Below are 26,863 nucleotides of genomic sequence, written 5' to 3' on the forward strand. Positions count from 1 at the left end.
AAGAGGAAGGAGTTCTAAAAAGACGCAGCAAGTTTTTGTTTTAAAACAGAGTGGTTGATGTCTGGACCATGGTAACAGAGTGGTGGTAAAATCTCATGAAATTATTGTTTGAGCGCTATTTAGACAGACAATTAAATACTAAGGTATTAAAAGATACAGATTTTATTCAGGCAAACGGTATTATTGTAGATGATAAAAACAAGTTTGCATGGATCTGGCGGGCCAGCTTGGCCAACAAGGACAGTTTCTACACATGAATTTACTAGTCTTTACTTAATATTGTTTTTGTTCTTCTTACTAAGTTGCACAGTGTCACAGTATCCCTGCATTTGTCCTGAAGCAGGGTTTCGAGCTGAAACGTTAGTATTTCCTTTTCTCTCACAGAAGCTGCTCAAGCCACTGCATTCTTCCAGCAGATTAGAGGCACAGATCAAGTGGACAGACAAAGACATTTTCCCAGGGCTGAAATTGTTAATAGGAGGGGGCATAATTTTAAGGTGATGGGTGGAAAGTATAGGGGATATGTCGGAGTTAAAGTTTTGTCTTAAAAAATAGTAGCTGCATGAAACACTACCAGCAGTAGTAGTAGAGGCAGATATATTGAGGATACCAAAGAGACTCAAACAGTCACATGGATGAGTGAAAAAATGGAGGGCTACGTGGGGAGGAAGGATCAGATTGATCTTAGAGCAAGTTAAAAGGTCAGCACACCATTGTGGGCTAAATTGCCTGTTCTGTGTTGCACCGCTCTATGTTCTAGATTGTTGCTGTAGTTGCTCCTGTTCTGTCACCTTGTCCATAATTTAGCATAACTAAATCTGCATCCAGACTCCCTGTATCCATATCACAGTGCACTTGGCTTGGATCAGCAAAGTTGGATACATTACATTGCTTTTTCAAAATCATTAATATCAATTGTTAATAGCTTACAGCTTATGGCTGCTCCAAGTGACCAAAATGACTACAGTATTTCCTTATTTTAAAGAGTTTCAAGGGCAAAAAAAAAGTGCCTATACAATCCAATATAGTAATTTACACAACTTTGTGTGGGAAAACACAGCAATTGCCTTCTGAAAATCCAGATCCAAATTATGTTCTCAAAATATGTTATTTGTATAAATAACAATTTGTAAAACTAACTTCCCTTAACATATTCTAAGTATGTTGATTGCCTGGCACATTATTAACTAAGTGTCCTGTTATCACACATTAATAATGGACTCCTGCATTGTGCCACCAGATGTAAAGATAACTTGACTTTAGTTCCACATTTTTGATCTCCCTGTTCTTTAATACGTTGTTACATTTGTTAACTTCACCAGTGGCTATGCTTCACTGGAAATTTGAGGAGATTAGGTATGTTACCAAGGACCAGCAAATTTCTTCAGCTGTATAGTGGCTTTCTGGATGGTTGTATTACAGGCTGGTAAAGAACCAAAGCTCAAGATCAAAAGAGGCCTCAGAGGGTTGTGGACTCAGCCAGCAAAATTATGGACACAAGCCTCCGCACCATTAATAAAGTCTTCTGAAGGTAGTATCCTATATATAAGACCCTCACTAACCATGGCATGCCCTCTTCTCATTACCACTAGTGAAAAGGTATAGGAGTCTGAAAACCTACTACCACCAGGGAGAAGGTACAGGAGCTTGAAGAACCACACTCAAATGTTTTAGGAACAGCTTCCTTTCAGCAATCAGATTTCTGAAAGGTCCATAGACCCATGAACACTACCCAATTCCTTCTGCAATATTTATTTTTTTTTAAAATCATAACTTAGTATTTTTTTAAAAATCTCTTACATTGTACTGCTGCCACAAAATAGCAAATTTCATGATGTCACTGATAATAAACCTGTTACTGATTCTGTTTCGGAAGCCGGAGCATTTAGGGACATCATTAAAGCAATCATCCTCCCACATCTTCCTTTTAGAAACATGAACATGGCTCTTCTGGTCCAGAGTTTTGGGTAGGTCATGTTTCCTGATTTCTCTAGTACTGTGTCTTAAGTGATATTGATTACTTTATTATAAAATCCCTGATTCACTCGATGTTTTTTTTAATGTCTTCACTCCATTTCCTCTGCAGTGAAGACAGATGGAAACAAGAGCTTATATCTGCACCTTCCTGATTTTCCCATTCTAACCTTACCTCATTTTCTCCAATGGAAACACATTTATTATCTGGGGTGTGTTGGTGGGAGTTTGGGGTTGGCTATTGATGAAGTAATGGTTGGGATAAGAGTAGGACTTGAAAGATCAGGACTCCCTCAAGTTTTTGAAGTGGTTCAAATCAATCTAAAACTGGTCTCAATTGTGCTCCACTCTGGAAAGAAACACACTTCAAATGCATAAATCACTGTAAATACAGCAGTTGATCTACATTTCTTGGCTAATGCAAGTAATTTGCAAATATTTCATAAAGTACTAACTATATCAGTCATAGTAAATGACCAAGATTTCTCAACCTAAAGTCCAAAATAAATTACTTCCCTTGTGGAGAAATTAGTAGCTAATTAGATATTATGAAAAAAATAATTCAGGTATGCCAATTCAAACAAGTTTCATGAAAAGCTCACATTGCAATATGATTGTCCAGCACAGCAACAAAACAAGCATTCAAAGTATAACAGAGATTTTCATACGGTCTTTCAGAATTCTGGTGAGAAACCAAAAACATACCCTCTAAAGTCACATCAAGGTCTCCAAAACAAGTAACATTGTATGTCAAGTAGTATTAATTCATAAGAACCATTCACTTGTCCACATAGTGTAAACATTTGGGCTACATCATGCAAATTATTTTTAATCACTGTAAGTAACTACATTTCACAAAATATGAAAGAAACTCACTGTTACTCATGGGAAAAAATTCCCTTATTCATATGTACTGGGCTTGTCCTAGCTTGGAGAAATTCTGGAGAGATGTCTTTTTAAACTTTATCCCATATACTTAATTGCTATTTGGAACCTAACCCTCTGATTGCTCTTTTCAGCACCTCGGGAAAAGTTGACACGCATCCTGAGTCCAACTAAACGTTGTACATTGTCTTTTGCCTCTCCTTTGGCCAGACTTGTAGTCCTTCTTAAGTGGAGAGATGTTGCCCCACCCACTCATGCTCAATGGCTCAGAGACATTATGTCCTGCTTCGAAAAGATTCATTATTCACTTCTTAATTCGGACATAAAAGTTCCAAAAGGTGTCGGGACCTTTTCTTGAATATTTTCATAATTCCTGTTTAGATTAAGGGTTTATCCATCCTTTTTTTTTCTTTTGCATTAAAATTCCTTACTTCGAGCTTCTTTCGGTTAAGACTTACGGGTTTTTTAATGTGTAAACACATTATAGCTCAGGTAGTAGGCAATATACCTTCTTTTTACAAATACAGCTCTGTGATGATAAAAGTTCTGATGAACTTTTCTATATATCATAAGGTTGGCTTGGAGTTGGGTAGTGGGAGGGTGGGGTGGTAACTAACTTTATACAATTCTACTATGGGTGCTTTCCTTAATTGTTATGAACTGTACATTTGTTATGTTTGTTTTGCACTGTATAAAACTCTATTTTTACTGTTTTTTTGTTGTTGCATTGTAGAAACTTATATAAAAAAATTGACATGCTGAACTCAGTTTCATTAACTACAAATTTACTTATTACAGATCCACTTAAATTCTACAGTCCAGGGAGAAACAATTGCAGTCAGTACAACTCCATTAAAGCAAATCCAAATTTCTCTCTCTTATGTCGATCCTCGGGATCGATGATAACTTGCAATTCTGAGGGGACTGATGAGGTCAATGCAGGATCCATAGATTGTCCACTACAGGTGGGTGGTAAATTGGTGAAGTGGATAAGTAGGTAACTTGCCACCTTCTGCCATTTCTCCTAAGCTTCTGCACTTCTGTTGTACAGACTCTAGGCTCTCAGTGCCACATTAAATGCTCCTTTTCCGCTAAATGCTCAGAAGCTAGAGATTTCCAAGAGTTTGTGAGGATATTGCCAAGATAGTTTTAAGAAAGTTTATGATTCTTTTCCTCAATCTGTCAAGTGAGGTCACTGTGGAACTCTGTCATGGCAGAAGTAGTCTCTTATGGGGGGTGGTGTTAGGCACACAAATGCAACAGGCTTACTCAACAAAACCCAAGTGCAATTGTGGCTGAGGGAATGCTGATATTGGTTTACTTATCCTGCCAGTAGATCGGTTCATTTTCTGGAAATAGCGCTGATGGCATCACTGCAGTGTTGTGAGGTGTCTGCTGCAAATAATCCATGTCTCAAACACAGGGGTTGCCATTATTACCTGATAGGCAATGATATTTATTCCAGTTTTGAAGTCTTGATCATTTACTCTGACAGTAATTTTTCTGGATTGAATTGGACCATTTTTTTTGAAACTTAAGGAAGTCTTGATCTCAATTAGTGCCATGCTAATACTATAAGGCAATAATGAAATGCATCACTATCTACCCTCACTGAGGGGGCTCCTGAGATAAAGGAAATGGAACATGTTTTCCGTGGTCAGAGGGTAGTGTTGAACAGCAGGTTGGTAGATGTTAAATGCAAGGCTAATCATCCCATAAGTTTCACTGTACGAGTTGACATTAACAGGAGAGTCAGCTTCTAATTACATTGGACAGTTTGACCATGGAGACTGGGGTGTCCTGGCCTTTGGACTGGAAGTGACTGAGACTGTACAGTTTCTACTTAGTTCTGTAGGTTATTTCCAATCCTATGGGAAGATCAGGGAAGTGAGATGCAGCACTATGGTGACAAAGACAGCAAAAGCATTAAGATGTTTCAACACCAGTCTGCAGTGAGATTGAATCTGCCTGTCTGCTGATTAGGATCATGGGTGTGTCATCATTAAAAAAAAACACACAAGATAGGGACAAATTTTTGCAGACAGCCAAAATTTTCAGATAACCCAGAATCCCATTCAATTTTGGGAAACAAGGCTATGAACAGTGGGTTGGCATTGTTTCTTCCATTTCATTCCTTGCAGTCATATAATGTAGATCATCTCCATCCAGTCTCGAGAGGAAACAGCTCTTATGATTATGAGGACATGTAGTCCCCTTTATTGTCATTTAGTAATGCATGCATTTAAGAAATGATGAAAATGTTTTTCCAGAATAATATCTTGCCGATGCAGCATCCCGGAAGCATCCAACCACAGTCCAACTCCGAGTCCGTCCGAAAAACTCCGAGCCTCTGACCACCTATTCGACACTGATGCACCAAGCGCCATCTCTGCCAAGCGCTTTGACCCCGGCCCCGGCAACAGGCGATACGCAAAGCCGAGGATTTGGGGCCTTCATCTCCGGAGATTCTCGATCGCACAGTAGCAGCAGCAGTGAAGCAGGCATTTCAGAAGTTTCTCCAGATGTTCCTCTGCGCTTCACGGCTATCCCCATCAAATCCGGATTGATGCATGGCCCCTAGTTACACATATCGATATTCATTCGGAAGGCCGTACGTGCTGTGTCGCGCCACCATCTTCTCCTCCCTCCCTCTTCAGTCCCACACAAAACCCAGTCAATGAATTTTCCTGTATCAACATCAGGAAAACTCCACTGTAGCTATCATACTTAATTTTCTTGAAGATAATCATGACTACAGTACTTTAGATATCCTCCAGCATATCCTAAATGTGGGAAACAAGGTTATAAATTTGGCTCCCTTACTGCCAAATTTTAAAACCCTCATCAAGGATATTATCTGTCCCTCCGGCCTTATTTTGTAACTGTGGTTTTCTCAACTTCCTGTTGGTCAGGAAGAGTGGCAAGACTGAACCGGATAGTTTGTTGAGGGAGATTTTCCAGGAGTTCCTTCCAGCAAGTGCTAACTGCCTCTATACCTAACAGGCTTACCTGTTCTCACATCTCAGTAAAATAGGACCATGGATGATATCAACAGCACAGAAGAATCTGTACGTCATGGTGTTGGTGACCTGTGTGACCACTTGCACTCTTCACTCATTATTTGTTTTTCAGTTCATAGATTTTCTGTTGCAGCTCGGCATTCATTTATGTGTAGAGCTGTTAATTTTCCCCTGCGACATGTTGGAGGTTTCTGATCTCCGGGAACACCTTACATTTGTGGCTAATCTGCTTCAGAATCTCTTGATCTTACCCATTAAATCCATCCTGGTTCTCTTTGGGAGGGAGGCTAAGAACCTCTTCAAAGGAGTTAATTGTCAAGGTCTTCAAAACTAGAACTAACTCCATTGGTAACCTGATAGTCTTTGTCTACTTGGAGTACGTAGTTTAAACATTGGGAAACCAAAAATGAATTAACACTACACAATCTGGAATTCATTTTGCTGGTGATAAGCACATTTTTGTTTACTTCGTTATTTCACTCTCCTGAATTAAACTCTAGTAAAGGACAATCACCTCATCTTATTAGCTCTTCCTTGCCTAACTGCTTAGGTACTTGCAAAAAAAGTCTACTACATGAAAGAAAATATTTTGGTAAGCCAACAGAAAGATCCATAGAAAAATAGCTATAATTTTTCTCACTACAGACTTACAAATGGACTCACAACAGGTTCCAATACACAGGATTGCAAAAGGCTGCATAGGGTGCCAGGCTCACTCTTCTCAACACAGCCTCTCCACCAGAGGACATCTTCAATACCTGAAGGCGACGTCCATCATTAAGACCCTCTTCACCCAGGACATGCCCTCTTCTCATCACTACCATCATGAAGGTGGTTGAGGAGCCAGGAGATCCATACTCAGATTTAAGAATAACTTCCTTTCCTCTACCATTAGATTTCTGGACAGTTCATGAACCCATGAACGTTGCCACATTATGCTCTTTTTGTTTGCAGTGTTGTAGTGATTTTTAGATTTTATTGTCTGCACTTGTACCACAGCTGCAAAGCAAATTTCACATCATGCAGGTAATAAAACTGACTGAATTGTTTGAACTGCAATTGAAGGATAATGAGGGTGATGGAAGAGGGCTCAGGAGTTAATTCTCTGACCTCTTCCAAGTTAGAAAAGGTTTTTAAAGGGGAGAATTATTTATTAACAAATTCTACAAAATTCATGGTCAAGATCTTTTGGAATAAATTTACTAATGCCTTCAATTTAAGATGCAAGATTTGTGAACAGCAAATACTTTAAAAATATATATACATTAACCTAACCTCAAGATATACACTTACATAATCTAGGAGCTGTCTCATTCAGTAATCTTCGCTATTAAGTGGAATAAAAATATTCAACAGAAACAGGTTATCTTTACCTCTGTACCCTTGATCAGTTTCCCTGAGATCTATTAAAGTGATAGGCTGGAAACTTAAATCCCAAAGGCGAACACAACCATCACGGCCTCCTGTGGCAAATCCCTCTTCACAGGCATTCATACTGAAGATTCCTGACTGAATGAATTAAATATTGTTAGTTTGTTACACTTATGAAGTTAAAAAAACAACATTGTCCTTATTCATAGAATTTCAGAGAAGGTACTTCGACATTTCACTAATGTGCATTTACAAATACTACAATAAACAGCAATAGTCATATTGCTATTGTTGGGGCATTAAACTTAGTAGTGAACAGTAAAAAAAACAGCTAATTTAACAATGGCAAGGCTTATTATTTAGCTGATTAGAACTATGCAAACAACACAATTTTTGTTTTTTCCCCCCCACATGAAACTGGAGACAGAACGCAGAAACACAGGGACAGAGTAAAATTTAAAAAAACAACATTGTTGAATGTAGTCGGTGAAGCAATGCAGATGAGTGCTCGCAGTATGGCCCCAAACTGTATATGGGATCGAGGCCCCAAACCTGCAACCTACATCTTGCAGCTGACTTGGTCATTTCGATACTGTGAAGTTGCATGTCACACTTCAGTCTTTCAGGTTTAACTCTGGCCAAATAGACTTACAGGCTTTAGAAATCTATGTAGTTGAAGTGTTGCAAGTTATTTGTTTACATATTTAGAGATACAGCATGGAATGGGCCTTTCCAGCTGCAACCACCAATTTAACACTAGCCTAATCCTGGAACAATTTACAATGACCAATCAACGTACTAACCAGTACATCGTTGGACTGTGGGAAGAAACCAGAGCACCTGAGGTAAACCCACATAGTCCTGGGGAGGGGGGGGGGGGGGAGAAGATGTACAAACCCCTGACAGAGGATGTTGGGATTGAACTCTGAACTCAGACGCTTTGAGGTGCAATAGCATCATGCTAACCTCTACGCAACGGTGGCGCCAAGTTCTTCAGCATGAAAGAGATTAAAGATAGAAGGAAAAGTACTTCCTCTTTAGGTCCCCCAAGTCACATTTCTCCCTCACTTCTCTTCTATCCCTCTCCTGCCACAATCTTTGCAACCCCTAGGCCATTAGAGATTCAGCAACCCAGCACTGGTCCACTACCTGCAATCATGATGTTCTCTCCTCTGGAGCTTTTCCTGTACCAGTTATTCAGGCTGCTTGTCTAGGTAGCAACTTACTGGAAATAGTTAGATATACTATTGAGTAAAATTCTGTGGGGCTTGAGTACACCGAGATCATCACTTCTGCAACCATAGGTCCTCTTTCAGCCCCCACCATTCCCCACTCAGCTGTCCAGTTTGGGACTACTACTTTTAAACATGTGTCATCAATAGCAATTCCCTATTTTTTCTAAACTGAAAGCCTATTGGCATCTGTCACAGAGAGGAGAAAAAGCATGTTACATTGTTTGATCCTTCATCAGAATATCATCACAAATGCAAAACTTTAAAGTGTTTTCAGATACGTGTAGACCCTTTGTGCATCTTTAGCTTTCATTACTGAAATTCTGCACATGAAAGCTGCATGTATGGTGGAATAAATTTCAATGTAGTAAATTAAATTTTGTTGTTCACTTTCCAAGTGAAGCTACAAATATCAGTCACTTTCAGATATTGTAATTCCAGTTTCCAAGAGAAACCACAAAATTAATTAAAAGTAGTTGACAAATGTCTTGCTTTGGCATATTTCCATTTCAGAGCAGTACAGTTCCAAACATGCATACTTACTCCATGTGCGTTGTGGATAGTTCGCACAAGATTAACCCCCTTCCACACATAAATGTCACCGTTTAATGCTCCTGAATAAGTAATCTCATCTCGTGCGCAGGCCAGGCACAAAATAGTCTGGAGCTCTCCAGTTTTGCCAAATACACCCCGCTTTGCTGATAGGGTATTCCCACATAAATTCCAAAACTGGAAAAGGAAAAGAAATTATAACTTTCAGTAACAAATGCACAGAAATTGTTATTCCAGATTGTTTCTGTAGTAAGAGCCAGTGCCAAGTCATTTTAAATAAAAGCATGTTTGATGGCAGATTACAGAATTTGTGATGACAAATAAGTGAATAATATTTCAGCTTACAATATTGAAACATATTGCTGTGGTCAGATTTTCTTTAAGTGAAATTTGGTGCTCAGCCAACTTGAAAGCAATGTGAAATGGATATTCCATCTGCAGCACTAAATAACAACATTGTCCATCAAAGATAGGGATGCTCACATCACACAGACAATAAAGTTGCCCACAAATCTCCAAATTTACTGCTGACTGCAAAATTGAGGTGACCGTTGCTAATATATGTTATGACCAAATATTTATTGATAGTGCATTGCCTAACCTTGTCTTTGATTTTAAACAGTTGAATAACTGGATAAAAACAAAAATCAGGGAACCAAGATAATTTTCTAGATTTATGGATGCATGTGATCTTTCTGACTTCTCAACAGGTGTCATCATAGCATGCTTGCTAAGGAATGACTAATCTTTAAGTGGTAGTGTTAGAGAATTCAATAAGGGATAAAATAAAGGAAAATAAAACAGGAGAGCAAAGCAACAAAGAATATATGAGCTGGTTAAAAAAAAAGCTTCTATTGCAAAAAGAAACAAAGTTAGTGAGGACAAATATGGGTTCTTTACAGACTTAGATGGAGAGCAAGGAAATATCAGGGGAGCTAAATAAATACTTTGTGCCTTTCTTCAAAAAGACAAAGGAATATCCAAGATACAGTGCAAACATGAAAGCAAGACAAAAAGATAAGAAATAAAAAGAAATGAATAAAGAAAATAATGAAACTAATGACCCAGAAAACAAATCCCAAGGGTTCAAAGATCTCCATTCCAAAGATTTGCAATGGAAATTGGCAAAACTCTAGTTAGCATCTTTCAAAATTTCACAGATTCCAAATGAATCTTGCAGATTGGAAGATAGCAAATGAGATGCAAATCTCTAAAGCAGGAGAGAAAAAGTAGAGGGAACTATTGATCTGAGAGTGACATCATTAGATGGGAATAAATTGGAATCTGTAATAAAGGATGTGATGAAGATTAAATTAAGCTTTCAGTTTTCTGGTGATCTAAAATGACATGGGAATTCAGATCATAATGAAATTACAAAGCAGCTTCAAGAGGATACAGACAACTCTGCAAATTTGTGGATGACACCAAGATTAAGGACGTAGTGAACAGCGAGGAATGTTATCATGACTTGCAGAGGGATCTGGACCAGCTGGAAAAAAAAATGGACAGAACACTGGCATATGGAATTTAATGTAGATAAGTGTGAGATGTTGCACTTTGACAGGACCAACCAGGGTAGATCTTACACAGTGAAGGGCAGGGCACTGAGAACTGCTGTAGAACGAAAGAATATGGGAGTACAGGTCCATAATACCTTGAAAGTGGCATCACAGGTAGAAAGTGATGTAAAAAAAGCTTCTGGCACATTGGCCTTCATAAGTCAAAACAGTGAGTAACAGCAGATGGGTTGTTATGTTGAAGTTGTACAAGACATTGCTGAGGCCCAATTTGGAGTAAAGTGTGTAGTTCTAGTCACCTACCTACAGGAAAGATGTAAACAAGTTTGAAAGAGTGCAGAGAAACTTTACCAGGATATTACTGAGTCTAGAGGACCTGAGTTGCAAGGAAAGATTGAGTAGGGAGGACTTTATTCCTTGGAATGTAGAAGATTAACAGGAGATTTGATAGAGGTATACAAAATAATGAGGGCCATAGGTCGGCTTATTCCACTGAGGTTGGGTGGGTCTACAACCAGAGATTATGGGTTAAGGGTGAAAGGTGAAATGTTTAAGGGGAATATGAGGAGAACCCTCTTCACTCAGATGGTTGTGAGAGTGTGAAATGAGCTGCCAGTGTAAGTGGGGCACATGAGCTCAATTTTGAAGTTTAAGAGAAGTTTGGATAGGTGCATGAACGTGGAGGTATGAGGGCTATGGTTCTGGTGCAGGGTGATGGGAGTATACAGATTAAATAGTTTGGCATTGACGAGATGGGCCAAAGGGCCTGTTTCTTTTCTATGACTATGACAAGATGAGCAATTGAACAACAACACAGCTTATGGAGTGTAATGTGGAAATACAAGGTCTTTTTTTGAAAGAACAAGTCAGTAATAATGATTTCTTAAAAATTAGTTACAGGTTTCTCATTGTTGACATGGATAGAGACCTAACAAAGCTAACGTGCAGGAGCAGCAGACAAACAGAAAACAGTACATTGGCCTTAAATGCTAGAGGATTAGAGTAAAAATGCCTTTCTACAATTACAAAGGGAGCTGGAGAGCACTGCATACAATCTAAAGAATGGATATTTGCTATGTAGTAAAGATTCGCCATATTGATTCCTGGCAGTTGGCTGCAGGAGAACAGGTTAAGGAGGCTAGACTTCTATTCTTTAAACTTTGTAAGAATGAGTGGTGACCTCATTGAAACCAGATATAGAACCAGGGCAGATTTTTCTACTTGCCGAGTCATCCAGTACTATAGGTCTGAATCAAAACCAGGGGATCTGCTATTTAGGAGTACTTTAAGGAGATATTCCTTCACACAGAGCATGGTGAATCTTCAGCATTCTCTACCTCAAAAGGGCAGTTTTCATTCAAAACTGAGATTGATTGATTTTTGGATATGACAGTAATAATGGAGATAGGGAAGGGAAATTACGCTGAAGATGAAGATCAGTTATTATTGTGTTGAACTGAAGAGGAGGCTTGAGGGGCAGAATAGTCTATTCCCAATTTCTTCAAAAACACCAACTTCAAAAGTAATTTTACCAATATTATTATGAACAATGACTAAATTTTAGAAAGGAAGTTTCTTTGGATAAGGAACTCTACATAATTACAGAAGCTTTACATTTTGATACATACCTGTATGATTTATTCCTTTCATTTCTGTAGACACAGACTTGCCATTTGCTTAAACAAATTTAATGGAATCTGCCATAATTGAAGTAAAAGCATAGTACTGATCGAACTCAGCTACTCAGTCAGCAGTCATGGAGGCATGGGTATTGTTGACATTTTGGATCAAGACACCACATCAAACCTGAATGTTAACTATCCTTCTACTTCCACAGATGCCACTCATCTGCTGAGTTCCTCCAGCAGTTTGATTTTGATCCAGATTCCAGCATCTGCAGTCTGCATCTGCCCAATTAAAATAAGCTTCCTATGATGAAAAGAATCCACCTCTTTGTCGCTGCTTGATTTATCCAAGACAGGAAGACAAAGCTCTGTTAGCTCCTTTTCATAATTATTATTTTTTTACTCAATTTGGATTTCAGAACCAGATATATCTAGGTTTATAAAATATTGAAGTTCAAGGAAGTATAGTTTAAATTCCTGTTACCCTGATCATAATTCTGTTTAAATCTTTGTTACAAGAGATTTGGATCTTATTAAGATCACTTAAAATAATTTGGTGCATTATTTAAATACACTAATCACTCAGAATTAGGAATATAGCAGGTGGCTCAGGTTTCGGTGCATATGAATTAGCAGGAGTTGGCATCTTAGCACCTTTAGCCTCCTCATGGTCGATCTAACTTGTAACCTTAGATCTGCAACATCATCTATACATGGCGATTTTCACTTCTTGCTTATCAAGTATCTAAATAGTTTTACAGTAGATAAATTCCCTTCAACTGCCCTTTGAGGAAAACCTTATGGCCCTGAGAGCAAAATAAAAATCATTAACTTCCCTTTTTAATAAACAAAACTGTACTTTAAAACAGTTCTAGATTCTACCACAAAAGGAAATAATCTCTCTACATCTTCCCTCTGCAACTTAAATGATTCAATCACATTTTTTAAAAAAACTCTTCTACATTCTAGAAGTCTGAACTGTCCATTTCCTTCTCATTCAACTATCAACTCTTCTCCCCCCCCCCCCCCCCAACCACCTAACATTCCAGGTATCAGACTGGTGATAGGTCTCTGAATTACTTCCAGGAAAAACAATTTTCCTAAATAATGAAACCAATAGTAAAACAGTATTCCTAATGTGATCAACCCATAAATGAAGCTAAATCTCCTCATTTTTGTATTCCATTCTCCTAGCTGTCAATGCTAAAATAATTATCAATTCTAATTATCTGTTGTACCTGTATACCAGCCCTAAGCAAATGATGCACTGGGGTATACTTGGACTCTCCTACATCTCAAAGGGGTGTGTACTCTCTCACAATTTCTATAATAAGCTCCATATTCCTGTCAAAACAATCAATTTCACATTGGTCTGCACTCCATTTGCTAGAACTATGTCAGGAAGCTGATCGTTAACTACAGTTCAGCATTTAACATAATCATTCCCACAGTCAATAAGCTACAGAACCTGGGCCTCTGCCCCTCCCTCTGCAATTGGATCCTCGACTTCCTAAGCAGAAGACCACAATCTTTGTGGATTGGAGATAACATCTTCTACTCACTGGCACACCTTGGGTGTTTGCTCAACCCATTACTCTACTCCCTCTATACCCATGACTGTGTGGCTAGGTATAGCTCAAATGCCACCTATAAATTTGCTATGATACAACCATTGCTGGTAGAATCTCAGATAGACCAGCTAGTTGAGTGGTGTCGCAGAAACAACCTTGCACTCAATGTCAGCAAGACAAAAGAGCTGATTGTGGACTTCAGGAAGGGCAAGGCAAGGAAACGAAACACATTCCAACCCTCAGAGGGATCAGAAGTGGAAAGAATGAGCAATTTCAAGTTCCTGGGTGTCAAGATCTGAGGACCTAACCTGGTCCCAACATATCAATGCAGTTATAAAGGCAGCAAGACAGTGACTATATTTTATTAGGAGTTTTGTCACTTCTATAGATGTACTGTGGAGAGCATTCTAATAAGGCTACATCGCTATCTACTGGGGGGGGGGAGGGGGGAGAGAAAGCTACTGCACAGGACTAAAAGCTACAGAAAGTTGTAAAATTAGCCAGCTGAATAAAGTGATGAACAGGGAATGCATCTGCTCAATAACCATTTACTCGAAAAGTATTTTGCCGTGGGATGTCCAGATAACTATTCGAGGTCAGAGGAAAGAAGAAACATGAATAAATGCACCAATTTCTTCATTTGTACCTTGATGTGTTTTACACCACAGCTGATCATTTTGTTTGGCTGGTGCAAGTCCCAAGAAATATCAAATATCTGCAAGGAAAACAAGAAAAACAAAACCAAATTTATGAAGGAATTGCTCCACGCACAGGAAATAAATTACATCTACCAATGATTTCATCAATTAATTTACTTTTTTTAAAAAAAGTTTCTCATCTTGTCCTCAACACCTGTAAAACTGAACATCTGAATCAAGATTATCTACCTAAATAGTTAAGAGGCTAGAAATTACAAGTATCCCCACAATGAAGTAAATGGGCACACCATGAAACCAACCAGCTAATATCTCAGCTTACTCCAGCCATACCCTAACATCACGCACTGCAGCAACCCAGCTAGTATTCTCAGATCTCCAGGCCGAAAATCAACTGTGTGATGTAGGTTCTGACTCCAATCTCCATCACCAATTCAACTTGTAACCTTCCCTACCCCACCACCATCCAAACTTCGCCAGACTCTGGGCTTCCTTCCATGACCACACTGCAGGTCTAACACAGTCTGTGGCTGCTGGCCATCTCCAACCTGATCAAACACGCAACACATTTCCGATGCCACAAATGTCTGCATCCAGTCTATTGCACTGCAGGGTTTATTGCAGGTAACCCCACTGCTCATTGGGTGCAGGAACATTTCTACTCACCTGGTCATCATTCTAACATTTTATCTGATGCCACGTCTATTTGTTGTTCCTGTTATGCTCATCCAGGCACCATTTTAAAATACGTCTAGTCTCTTGTAATACTTCCATTAGAATCTCTTACCTAGTATTTCACTAGAATTAGAATGCACAACTAATATCAGGCAATACCTAGTATTGCTGGCCTTAGAGCTCCAGGAACCGAGGTTTGAAGAACTTGTACATTCTTTCCATGACCATGTGAGCTTCCTCGTCAATCTCCAAAGGCAGGCTAATAGGTCATTTGGAATCTCTTTACTCTAGGTAAATGGCAAAAAGAATCAAAGGGGAATTGAGGGGCATATATGGGAGAGAATAAACTGCTGAGGTAAAAGGGATGCATAGAGATTAGATATTGGACTAAGTGGCTTGCTTCATGGATTTCATAGGCTGAAGTAAACAATGCATCAGAGCACAGCAAAAGCCCTTCAGTCCATGATGCCAATTCAAATTCTTCCCATTGATCTGCACTTGGTCCTCCACTCTGTCTGTTCATGTACTTGTCTAAATGCCTCAAACTTTGCTATTATATATGATACACTTCCTCTGGCAGCACATTCTAGACACCTACAGCTCTAAAAACAAACTTGCCTGTAGGACTCCTTAAAAATGTTTCCCTTTTCACTCAAACCTAGGATTTTGACATTCCTACATTTTCATAATTTTATATTTCTCTTAAGTCACCCCTCAGCCTCCAGAACTGCAGAGAAAAATCAAGTTGTGTACAACCTTGCCCTATGACTATTATTTTCTAATCCAGGCAACATCCTGGTGAACCCCTTTTGTGCTTTCTTAAGTGCCCCCAGATCTTTTCAGTAGTGCAGCAACAACCACCAGACACAAATGTAGCCTAACTACAGTTTAAAAGAGCTACATCATGACTGTTCAATTTGGACTTGCACCCCAAAATCCCTGTGAACATCAGGTGCTTAGGCTTCTATCATTTACTGTACATTTTCCTCTTTCACTGGATTTCACCCCCCCCCCCACAAAAGGACAACATCTCATACTTGTCCAGATTTAACTGTACCTGCCAGTTCTACACTCATATTTCCAAGTGATCTATGTCGTTTCACAACTTTCCTCACTACCAATTTTTTGTGTGTCTGCAAACTTACCAAGCTGCCCACCTATATTTTCATCCAACTTATTTATATTTATCACACAAAAAAAAAACACGCTCCCAGCACTGATCTCTTCGGAACACCACAGGTTATAGAACTCTAGTCAGATTAACAACATCTGCTATTACCCTATGTCTTGTAATAGCCAAGCCAATTTTGAATCCAATCTGCCAAGTCCCCGTGTTCTCACGTGCCATAATCTTCTGGATAAGACTTCTAAAGACCATGTGTACTACATCTACTGTCCTACCTTCACAACCATCCCTAATAAGTCCAAGCTTTCCGAGTTGCATGTAAATCCTATCCTTAAGATCCCTCTCTAACAATTTCCCCAGCATTGATGCAAGATTCACCAGACCAGGTTTGTCCCTGTTGTCTATCTTACATAAAGGAACAACATTGACTACTATCCAATCCTCTGGGCCGTTGTTTGTGGCTGACAAGGATACAAAGACCTCTGACAAGGCCTCATCCAATAGCCTGCGATGGATTCCATCAGGCTTTAGGAACTTAACATATCGTGATGGCTGCCTCCTGTGTCACTGTAAGATCCGGTAAATTATAATTCAGATTTTTAATAAAAGTCAAATTCACTCCTGGTGCATTTTCATCATGTGATTCTGAAATTCTTCTTCAACCAAGTTAATAATAAGCTCTTGGGCCTAATCCAACTTCCTATTTTAATAATTATTTAATCATCCCTTTTACCATACTACTGTTTTGTCAAAAATCCTGAGTCTTCTTTAGCACTATGGATTAGAAATTTCCAGGTGGAGCTCTCTTTTCCCTACTTGTAAAGTCTGTTGTTTTCACTCATGATACACAACTTCTTTTCAAATCTACTTTATTCTTAACTCCACGTCTATATCTCAGACATCCAACCCGGCAAAAACTCATTTCAGGGAGGTAGCACCATCAATTTGCAGGAGACTCCCGGAATTTCCGGGAGAGGTGGGATGTCTGCAATAGGGCAGCTCCTTAGCAGCTATCCAGCTAGTTTAAACAACATTAGCTATGCCAATGAATGAATGATACCTGTTAAACTCACCTCAAACATGTCTTTTACAGTCTTAACCCACCATGGGCAATAGAAAAGTTGCAAGCAGTGCAGCGAGCAACACTGTCATTATTTTTGACGCCTATTAGACAGGGGTACACTTTAGTGTAGTCAGGGGTGAAGTACGTTTTATATTTTCTTTTTTTGAAACACACTGCCATGGTGCTCGCTCTCTCTTGAAAAAAAAATTGATTTCCAGGATATTGTATATAATTTGCGGGCATCAGGAAGCCACTATCAAAATGCGGGAGACTCCCGGAACTTCCAGGAGAGGTGGGATATCTGCCATCTTCCATCCACCACGGCCCTGTGACTAAACTGTAATTCTGCTACAACAGTATGTGTACAGAATTAGCATGAATTCACGAGCAGAAGATCTTTGAATTCAAAAACAAAACTGATGAAATATCTAGGAATGTTTCCACTTTGGAGTAGTGAGAACAACATCTGTGCAAGAGCTGGAACTAATAAAAAGAGCAAGTCTTGTTGCATGTGAGTTTTGACGTGGAGGATGTTTTTAATAGTGCAAGAGTCTAAGAACAGACAGCTTCAGAGTAAGGACGCAGTGGAATTTCTTTAGCCAGAGGGTGACGTACATGGGGAATTCATTACCTTGGATAGCTGTAGACATCTCGTCATTGGGTATACTTAAAGTGGAGGTTGATAGGTTCTTAATTAGTAATGGCATCAAAGGTTATTATCCGAGTACCTTTGTACACCAGTTGCTATAAGTGAACATTCAGGTGCAGCACAGTTCGGAAGACAAATGAAATGTTGGCCATTTTTACAAGATTATTGGAATAGAGGAGCAGGGATGTCATTGCAGCTACAGAAGACCTTGGTGCCACCTGATCTGGAGTTGTGCGCTTTTGTTTTTGTCTGTTTATTCAAGAAAGGACCTGGAGGGAAAGCAATATTGATTCGTGGGTTTGGTGCAGGCCTGCATTCACTGATATTCTTAAGGCTGAGGGGTTATCCCATAGAAACCTATAAAATTCTAACAGACAATACTGACTGGCCACAAGGATGTCCCCAGTTCCTGAAGAGTCCAGAACAAAGGGCTGAAACATCAGGATATAGAGCTTGCCATTTAATATCAACAAGAGGAAAAGTTTCTCCATCCAGATGCGGAAACTGTGGGATCCTCTCCCACAGAAGACACTGGAGGCCTAGCCAAATATATAAAAGAAAGTTATTCATAAATGCTAAAGGGATGAAGGGAAATAGGAGAAAGCAGAATTCAGGTTCTGAAGTAGATGATCTGCCATGATCCCATTAAATGCTGAAGCAGGACCATGGTTTCACAGGCTCCTTTCGCAATTTTCTATGTTCCTCCAAGCTTCTATTCCAGCCACAGTCAAAGATGCAGTATCTCATCATATACTTTCTGGAAAAGTAGGAACATCCATTGGGGCACCTCTATACATAGCATAAATTATTTCTTCACAGATGTCCAATAAATTGATCAACCTTTATTTTCATTCCTCAAAATCATGTTGACATTGCCCAATTACCTACAGTTTTTCTAAGCACTCTACTTCTAACAAGCTTCTCATGCAGATGTTACACTCAACAGCCTACAGTTTCCTGCTTACGGTCACATTTCAGTTTTGGAGTAAGGTATTACAGTTGCTATTATTCAATCCAAAGCAGGGGTGCCTAACCTTTATGCCAATGAGCTTTACCATTAACCGAGGGTCTGTGGACCTCAGGTAGGGACCTGTGATCTAAACGAATCTTCACAAATTTAGGGAATTTGGAAAATTAAGGCAAACATCAACTCACTAGCCTGCAAGACCACAGGGATGAAGTCTATCAGGACCCAAGGATTTGTCACTTAGTGGCTCCAACCGTTTACATAGTACCATTCGCCAGTGACTAATTTTCCCCAGAGTTCTTCCCTCCCTTCTAATGTCTTCCTTGCACCTATTTTTGGGATGTTAGCTGCATCCTTAAAGTTATCAAATAACTTACTTGCTATGCAACCAATACTTCTACACATCTTTAAAACACAAGAGCATGAGACCATAAGACATAGGAGCAGAATTAGGCCATTCAGCTCACTGAATGTGCTTTAACGTTAAATCATGACTCTCAAACTCATTCTTTTTCCCTTTCCCCACAACCTTTGACACCTTTATGAATCAAGAACCTGTCAACTTCGGTTTAAAATGTACCCAATGACCTAGCCTCCACATTACATAATTTAACTACCTTCTGGGTCAAGATATTCCTCATCACCTCTGCTCTAAAGGGACATCCCTTTCTTCTGAGGTTGTGCCCTCTAGTCCTAGGCTCTTCAACTATTTTGTAAATATCTTCTCCACATTCACTCATCTATGCCTTTTGTAGGTTTTAATGTAACCCCTCTCATCCCTCTAACTTCTAGCGAGTAAATGCCCAGGAGCCATCAAACGCTCCTCACATATTAACCTTTTCATCCCAAGACCGTTCTTGCTACCTTTCTCTGCCCTCTCCAATACCAGCACATCCTCTAGATATAGTGCCCAAAACTGCTAATACTCCAAATGTGGTCTCACCAATGGCTTATAAAACCTCAGCATTCCATTCCTGCTTTTATATTCTAGTCTTCTCGAAATGAATGCCAACTGCCAAATTAATTTGTCAAATGATAAATGAATGCCATTTGCCTTCCATACTACCAACAGTACATTACTGCCTACAGAAACTTAATACCTGTTTGATATTCCTGACTAGCTTCAGAAAACATTGTTTTAACCACACCTGGAATACTGTGTTCAGTTCCAGGTAGCAGACTTTCAGATGTGAAAAATGTAGGATATGTTGTAGAATCGATTTATTAAAATGATTCCAAGAAACAGGAGCATTAATTACATGAATAGATTGGAAGTACTTTCCGTTTCGAGTTGACAATTTTACATCTGCTACATGTTCTTTTCCCTCTGTTAAATCAACCCACTAGCAAATTTCCTTACCCCCTCCCCCCATGGATCCGGCAAAAGCTATGAACACTTCCAGTTTAAAGGCCTCCCCTTGTTCAGTTACGTTTTCTGTTTACAAGCTTTGATTCTCATTTACCAAGGCCAGATGCATTTTGGTCCCATCAAGACTGATCCTTCTCCAAATGATTACTTTTATCATTGGCTTTACCATTTCCTGAATGTCCCCCTGTTGATATTTGCTCTTTCATCCAGTTCCAACTCACTTTGCAGATCTAAACCAGTCAAACTGCCTTCCTCTTTGAGCCAGAAACATGCTGATCAAGAAATTTCTGAATACATTTCAGAACTCCTACACATTTCAGGGTTTCTATACTCCTTACATTATTACTATTTCAATCTACATATGGATAATTCAGACCTCCATGGCTTTTGCACAGTTCTTCAATTTTCAGTTTATTTATTCCTCAGTACTCTTCCCCTGGTGGCAACAACACAATAATCTCAGTGATTGCATCTATATAGTTTCTTAAACTGATAGATTTCATTCTTGGTCGTTGCAGGAAACCATCTCTCCAAAATAAGATTCTCAAATCAATACTGCTACACCTCCTCTTCGCTCTTTCTAGAACAGCTTGTATCCAGGAATATAAAGTACACATTCTTGTATTATAAAGTAAGACCTCTGCTTTAAAAAAAAATCCCATATAGTTAGTTGTGTTGTGACCCACTAGCCCTGTTTAATAAGTTTCTTGAATTCACATGTAGTCAGATCTGGTATTCAGAAATAACAGAGACTGTCTTGTCTCCCTTTCTCTTCACCATTAACACCTCGGACTTCAACTACTGCAAAGAGTCTTGTCATCTTCAGAAGTTTTCAGATGACTCTGCCATAGTTGGATGCATCAGCAAGGGAGATGATGTTGAGTACAGGGCTATGGTAGGAAACTTTGTCACATGGTGTGAGCAGAATTATCTGCAGCTTAATGTGAAAAACACTAAGGAGCTGGTGGTAGACCTGAGGAGAGCTAAGGTACCGGTGACCCCTGTTTCCATCCAGGAGGTCAGTGTGGACATGGTGGAGGATTACAAATACCTGGGAATACGAATTGACAATAAACTGGACTGGTCAAAGAACACTGAGGCTGTCTACAAGAAAGATCAGAGCTGTCTCTATTTCCTGAGGAGACTGAGGTCCTTTAACATCTGCCGGATGATGCTGAGGCTGTTCTACGAGTCTGTGGTGGCCAGTGCTATCATGTTTGCTGTTGTGTGCTGGGGCAGCAGGCTGAGGGTAGCAGACACCAACAGAATCAACAAACTCATTCGTAAGGCCAGTGATGTTGTGGGGATGGAACTGGACTCTCTCATGGTGGTGTCTGAAAAGAAGATGCTGTCTAAGTTGCATGCCATCTTGGTCAATGTCTCCCATCCACTACATAATGTACTGGGTGGGCACAGGCGTACACTCAGCCAGAGACTCATTCCTCCGAGATGCAGCACAGAGCGTCATGGGAAGTCATTCCTGCCTGTGGCCATCAAACTTTACAACTCCTCCCTTGGAGGGTCAGACACCCTGAGCCAATAGGCTGGTCCTGGACTTATTTCATAATTTACTGGCATAATTTACATATTGCTATTTAACTATTACTATTTTTCAATTACGATTCTATTACTATTTATTATTTCCATGACTATTACTATTTACTAACAGTAATATTACTATTACTATTTCTATTACTATTTATTATTTATGGTGCAACTGTAACAAAAACCAATTTCCCCCAGGATCAATAAAGTATGACTATGACTATTCACTCAGAATTACAATTCAGGTTTATTTTCACTGACGTACACACATTGTATCGAAATGACAGGCAGGTAGGCATTTGATGTAGAATCTTTGCACGTAGAATTAAGAAACTGCTAAGATTAAGAAGATCCCAGGTTACATACAGTTCTTCAAACAGTAGCCAGGATGTGGAGTAAAAATTTACAACGGGAGATAGAAAAGTCATGTAACAAGGGCAATATTACAATAGTCATGGCAGATTTCAATATGCAGGTTGATTGGGAAAAGTTGGGTTGGTACTGGATCTCAAGAGGGAAATTGTAGAATACCTACGAGATGACTTTCTCGAGCAGCTTGCGGTTGAGCCCATTAAGAGAAAGGTAATTCTAGATTGTGTGTTTATGTGATGAAACAGATTGGAATAGAGAACTTAGAGGTACCAGTATTACAGCAGAGTAAAGGGAATTAGAGGCATGAGGGAAGAGCTGGCTGAGGTTGATTGGAAGGGTCTCTAACAGGGATGATGACAGAACAGCAATGCCTGAAGTTTCCTGCAGCTATTCAAAAGGCACAGGATAGATACATCTCAAAGAAGCAGTAGTACTCAAAAGGAGGATGAGGCAACAACCACAGCTGACAAGTCAAGGACAGCATTAAAGCAAAAGAGGGCATATGATATAGCAAATCTCTAAACCTCTCCCATTTCAGTCTGACATTTTTCTTATGTTGATGTTATTCATCTGTCGCATTCCCTTTCTAGAATTATCCCTCTCCACCTACCCCTCTATCCCTTTTTCAGTGCTATTTTCCTGTACCCAAGAAGGGCAGAGGGTGCAAACATCGCTGTCAAAACAATGGCAAACTTCTCCCTTTTCTCTCAACCTGGGATATATCACATCAAAGCTCTTCTTCAAAACCCTCTCCTCCTTGCTGTACCCACCAGGGATCACTATCCTCCATGCCCTTCTTAGTGAAAATGGATGTAAGGTACTCATTTAGTACCTCATCCATGTTCTCTGGCCCCAGGCACAGATTCATTTTAAGAAATTTAAAATGAACATTACAACTGCCAATTATTATCATTCAGGCACTGATTGTCAGTTTCCAAGAAATATTGCTGCAGTGAAATGTTCCAGTAAAGCTAACCAACATAGTACCACAGCTAGGAATCCAACAAGGAAATCTCTCCAAGCTGTAATTGCAAGGACAATTAATTTATTGCCTTTGTAAAGTACTGTTGAGGAGTGAAGCATTAGAGCACATTAACATCCTTCAGATTGCTCAAAAGTCAGACTCAGTGGTCGCTACACTGGTAAAGTGTTACTCATTCTGTGAAACTCAGCTAAGACTAGTAACCTTATTCAACCCACCCTATAGAACAGAGACAGCAATAATAATTGCCCTTCTGATACTGGGTCTCAAGCCCAAATGACCATCTTCCCTTAGCCTCCAAGATACTTTGGCTTGCTGAGCTCTTCCAGTTTGTTTTTTTGGCTGTGAATTTCAATGTCTGCAGACTCTTGTGTCTCTAGTGATGAACATTTTCTTATTGTGCCACCCTTTGCCTCTGAACAAAAAGCTGAATTAGTAACCTTTCTCATGTCCAAGCTGACATCTCGGTGCCCAAGTGTGGCGGTTCAGCAATGTCAGAGAAGCAGCCTTCAGACTGAGACATTAAAACAGAGATATCCCTGTCAATCAACTGGATCGAAGAGCACACTGAGACCTGCCATGAAACAGATGAAGTTCTCCTGGTATCACATACAAAATACTGGAGGAATTTAGCAAGTCAGGCAGCATCTACAGAGGATAATAAACACTTTGATTCTTAAAAAAAAAATACAGATCAAAACTAAACACAAATCACAATAACATTAAACTGTACACTGAAAGGCAGAAATCTCAGTTTCCCACTTTTTAAGAGAGCAATCTTTAATACAATGAACACCTCTTGAATGTCAAACCAAATTTCACAGAATAGTGCAGCAAGACAAGAGCTCATTTTATCCGCCCCTTTTAATCCTCCCCCCACATCCTGCTCTTTTCTTATAAACTCGATGGCGTTTTCTATTTCACTTTGAAAGTTACTTGATAGTCAGTCTTATGATTTAACATTCTTTTTCAAGGCAACATGCCCAGAAATAGCCACAGTGCTTCAGTTGAAGCTTAACTAGCATCTTAGAAAACACTAACTTTGAGCTCTTTCAACTGTCATCTCAATTTCTTCCTGCAGTTCTTGAGCTGACTGCTCAAGTTGGCCCTTCTCTTTCCTGTTAAAATACATCACATCAGACTTCTATTTATAGCAGTCCAGTACTTGATACCAATGACACTGGCATACGCACTTTTTGCACATCCATTGATATTGGCAAACTGGTATTATTGATCATAATCTAAATGGCAAGGCCTTACAACAGCTGGACCTGGTGCCCCCTTTTCCACTCCAAAAGTCCTGAAAACAATGACAGCCCTTTGTGCCAAGTTGTTGAAGTGTTTCAATATATTAAATACTTTAAAATCATAAATTAGGTTTAGTTATCATTCAAGTGTACATGAATATAGCCAAATGAAAGAGCATTCCTTCAGGGTCAAAGTGCAAAACACATTACCAATAGCACACAGCACATATTGCGCATATAATTACCATAACAGAAAAAAAACCAGCCACAAAGAAATATAGTATAGCCCAAGTCCCCCAAGTTGCCTGTGGACTGATGATGCATGGAATGTTCTCCTGGTCCAGCTTAATCTTTCACCGAGTGAACACTGGAGGGCGACACCCACGGGAGAAGACAGCCTCCAACCCAGTACAGATTCCAGTGCACTCACAGATGCCTCGGTTCTCTCTCACACCGCCGCTGGCATCTTCTCTCCGGGGCAGTTGCAACAGGCAACACTGTGGCATGAGGGCCTTGTTGGTGCAACAATCGAGGCAAGGCAGCTTCCCTGCCAGTCTCGTCAATGAAGCAGAGAAACAGAATTGCAGTAATCTACATCACCGAAGTCCGACAGGAAAAATGTCCAAGACAATCACTCGCTCCGTTTGTTGAAACGCACACCAACTTGGCACTACAATGGTACTCAACAAGTCCAGACAACAACAACAGAGCTACGCAGTAAGTGCAGCTCGGTTACTATTGAGCAACTTGCTGATGGAGTAAACCTGCAGTAGTTGAATTTCTTAATATTCAGCAGCGCCTTGTGATCCAAAAAGACTTGAAGAATGAGCAATTATACTTTTGGTTGGACCTCGAATGGCTGCTGCACCCTAGAGCACTGACATCTTACAAGAAGCTAATGTTAAAAATATGAAAACAAAAAATTCTAAAAACTGAAGTTTAAGAAATTAAAAAATCACTTGCTCATTCCACATAACTATTTAATTCTACTGAAACGGATGGTCTTGCTGAGATGTAATGTGATGCTAGATCAGCAGGCAGATTCACAGTTACAGGAAGGTTATGCTCACCTGTTACATACTGCAAACTTGACAGTGTAGATGCTGAGAAATGCTGGCAGTTTGGGGAAGAGCTGAAATTTGCAAACAAGCTCTGACCCATTATTCAGCTTAAATAACAGCTCAATTCATATTTTTTAAAACACAAACTTTAGAATTAACAAGAAAAGAATGCTAAAATGAATTCACTATTTATAAAACTTCGCTTTAGTTGTTATCCCAGAAATCTGCAGTGTCTTCAACTAAAATTGTCCTTAATCTACCAATAGTACAAGATTAGGCCAGAATCACTTAATTTTTTCCTATTTGATAAAGAATTCCTTTGCTCCTAAATTATTAAAAGAATATTTATTTGCATAGCTTACTACACAATTATAACTGTAGCCCGAGATTTCAAACATTGTACTTATGAAGGAAAGATAGTCAGTTACCCTATCTGTGTGTCCTGGTGCAGTTGCCAGAACTCTTCCTTTCTTCCAATCCCAGACACAAATAGTGTTTTTGGAATCCAGGCCAATGGATACCAAACGCTGCAGAATTGGGATAAAACAGAAATTAGAAGCAGCTCTTTAAACAAAGCTTAAATTTGAAAGTCTCCTCCCATCATAACTCCGTAACTAATTTCTTTTTAGACATCTGTTAGTCTTGCAAGACCATGGATCAGCGCCTGGAAAGTCTTCACTCTCCAGGGTGCAGGCCTGGGCAAGGTTGTATGGAAGACCAGCAGATGCCCATGCTGCCAGTCTCCCTTCTCCACGACATTAATGTTGTCCAAGGGAAGGGCATTAGGACCCATACAGCTTGGCACCAGTGTCGTCGCAGAGCAATGTGAGATTAAGTGCCTTGCTCAAGGACACAACACGTTACTAATTACATCCTTTAAAAAGGAACTGCAGAAACATAAATCATACCCACTGCCAACCAAAAAGAACCAAATGACCATTAACTCCCATTGTTAATATCACTCAAATCTTATCACTCAATACTGTACAGAAAATAGCTCCATGGTTGTTCACATAAAAATGCATCTTCTCCATATTTCCACAATTTCATATATTTGATATCATGCATGCAAAGTATAGCTTTCGAACTGTTAATGACCTGAGAATTAATAGCAATTATTTTAAATCATTAATGTTCAAACAATATATCTCTCAGTTTATTAATGGGTTTAGTTTGTATGCATATTTATTATTCATAATGAAACTCGGCCACTTCTGGTGCAAGTTTACCCTATTGAATTAACACCACAATGTATGACAAAATGAGTGCATGTTCACTATCTTGAGTCATCTCTAAAACAGTTAACAATTACAGATGAAAGACCTAAATGTCTGTTTTTCACCAAAGAAATAGAGTAGGAATTTCCAAACTATGTTCATGAGCTAAATTTAACCTATGGCTCTT

General features: G+C 39.4%; 1 protein-coding gene across 3 annotated transcripts in view; it reads right to left on the minus strand.

Annotated features, from left to right (window-relative positions):
- LOC140212749 (echinoderm microtubule-associated protein-like 5) overlaps positions 1 to 26,863 on the minus strand; it is a 184,679-nt gene that overhangs the window by 128,446 nt on the left and 29,370 nt on the right. For all 3 annotated transcript variants that reach the window (XR_011882479.1, XM_072283948.1, XM_072238144.1), the window contains exons 3-6: positions 25,888 to 25,986; positions 14,394 to 14,462; positions 9,026 to 9,211; positions 7,253 to 7,388 (exon numbers count right to left, since the gene is read on the minus strand). Coding sequence is in view for 2 of the 3 variants with exons in the window: in XM_072283948.1 (XP_072140049.1) it covers positions 7,253 to 7,388; positions 9,026 to 9,211; positions 14,394 to 14,462; positions 25,888 to 25,986 (490 nt within the window). In the remaining variant the exon portion in view is untranslated. The remainder of the gene's footprint in view (positions 1 to 7,252; positions 7,389 to 9,025; positions 9,212 to 14,393; positions 14,463 to 25,887; positions 25,987 to 26,863) is intronic.

Source organism: Mobula birostris, chromosome 1 (genome assembly GCF_030028105.1).
Source record: "Mobula birostris isolate sMobBir1 chromosome 1, sMobBir1.hap1, whole genome shotgun sequence".
In the NCBI taxonomy this organism is placed as follows: domain Eukaryota; kingdom Metazoa; phylum Chordata; class Chondrichthyes; order Myliobatiformes; family Myliobatidae; genus Mobula; species Mobula birostris.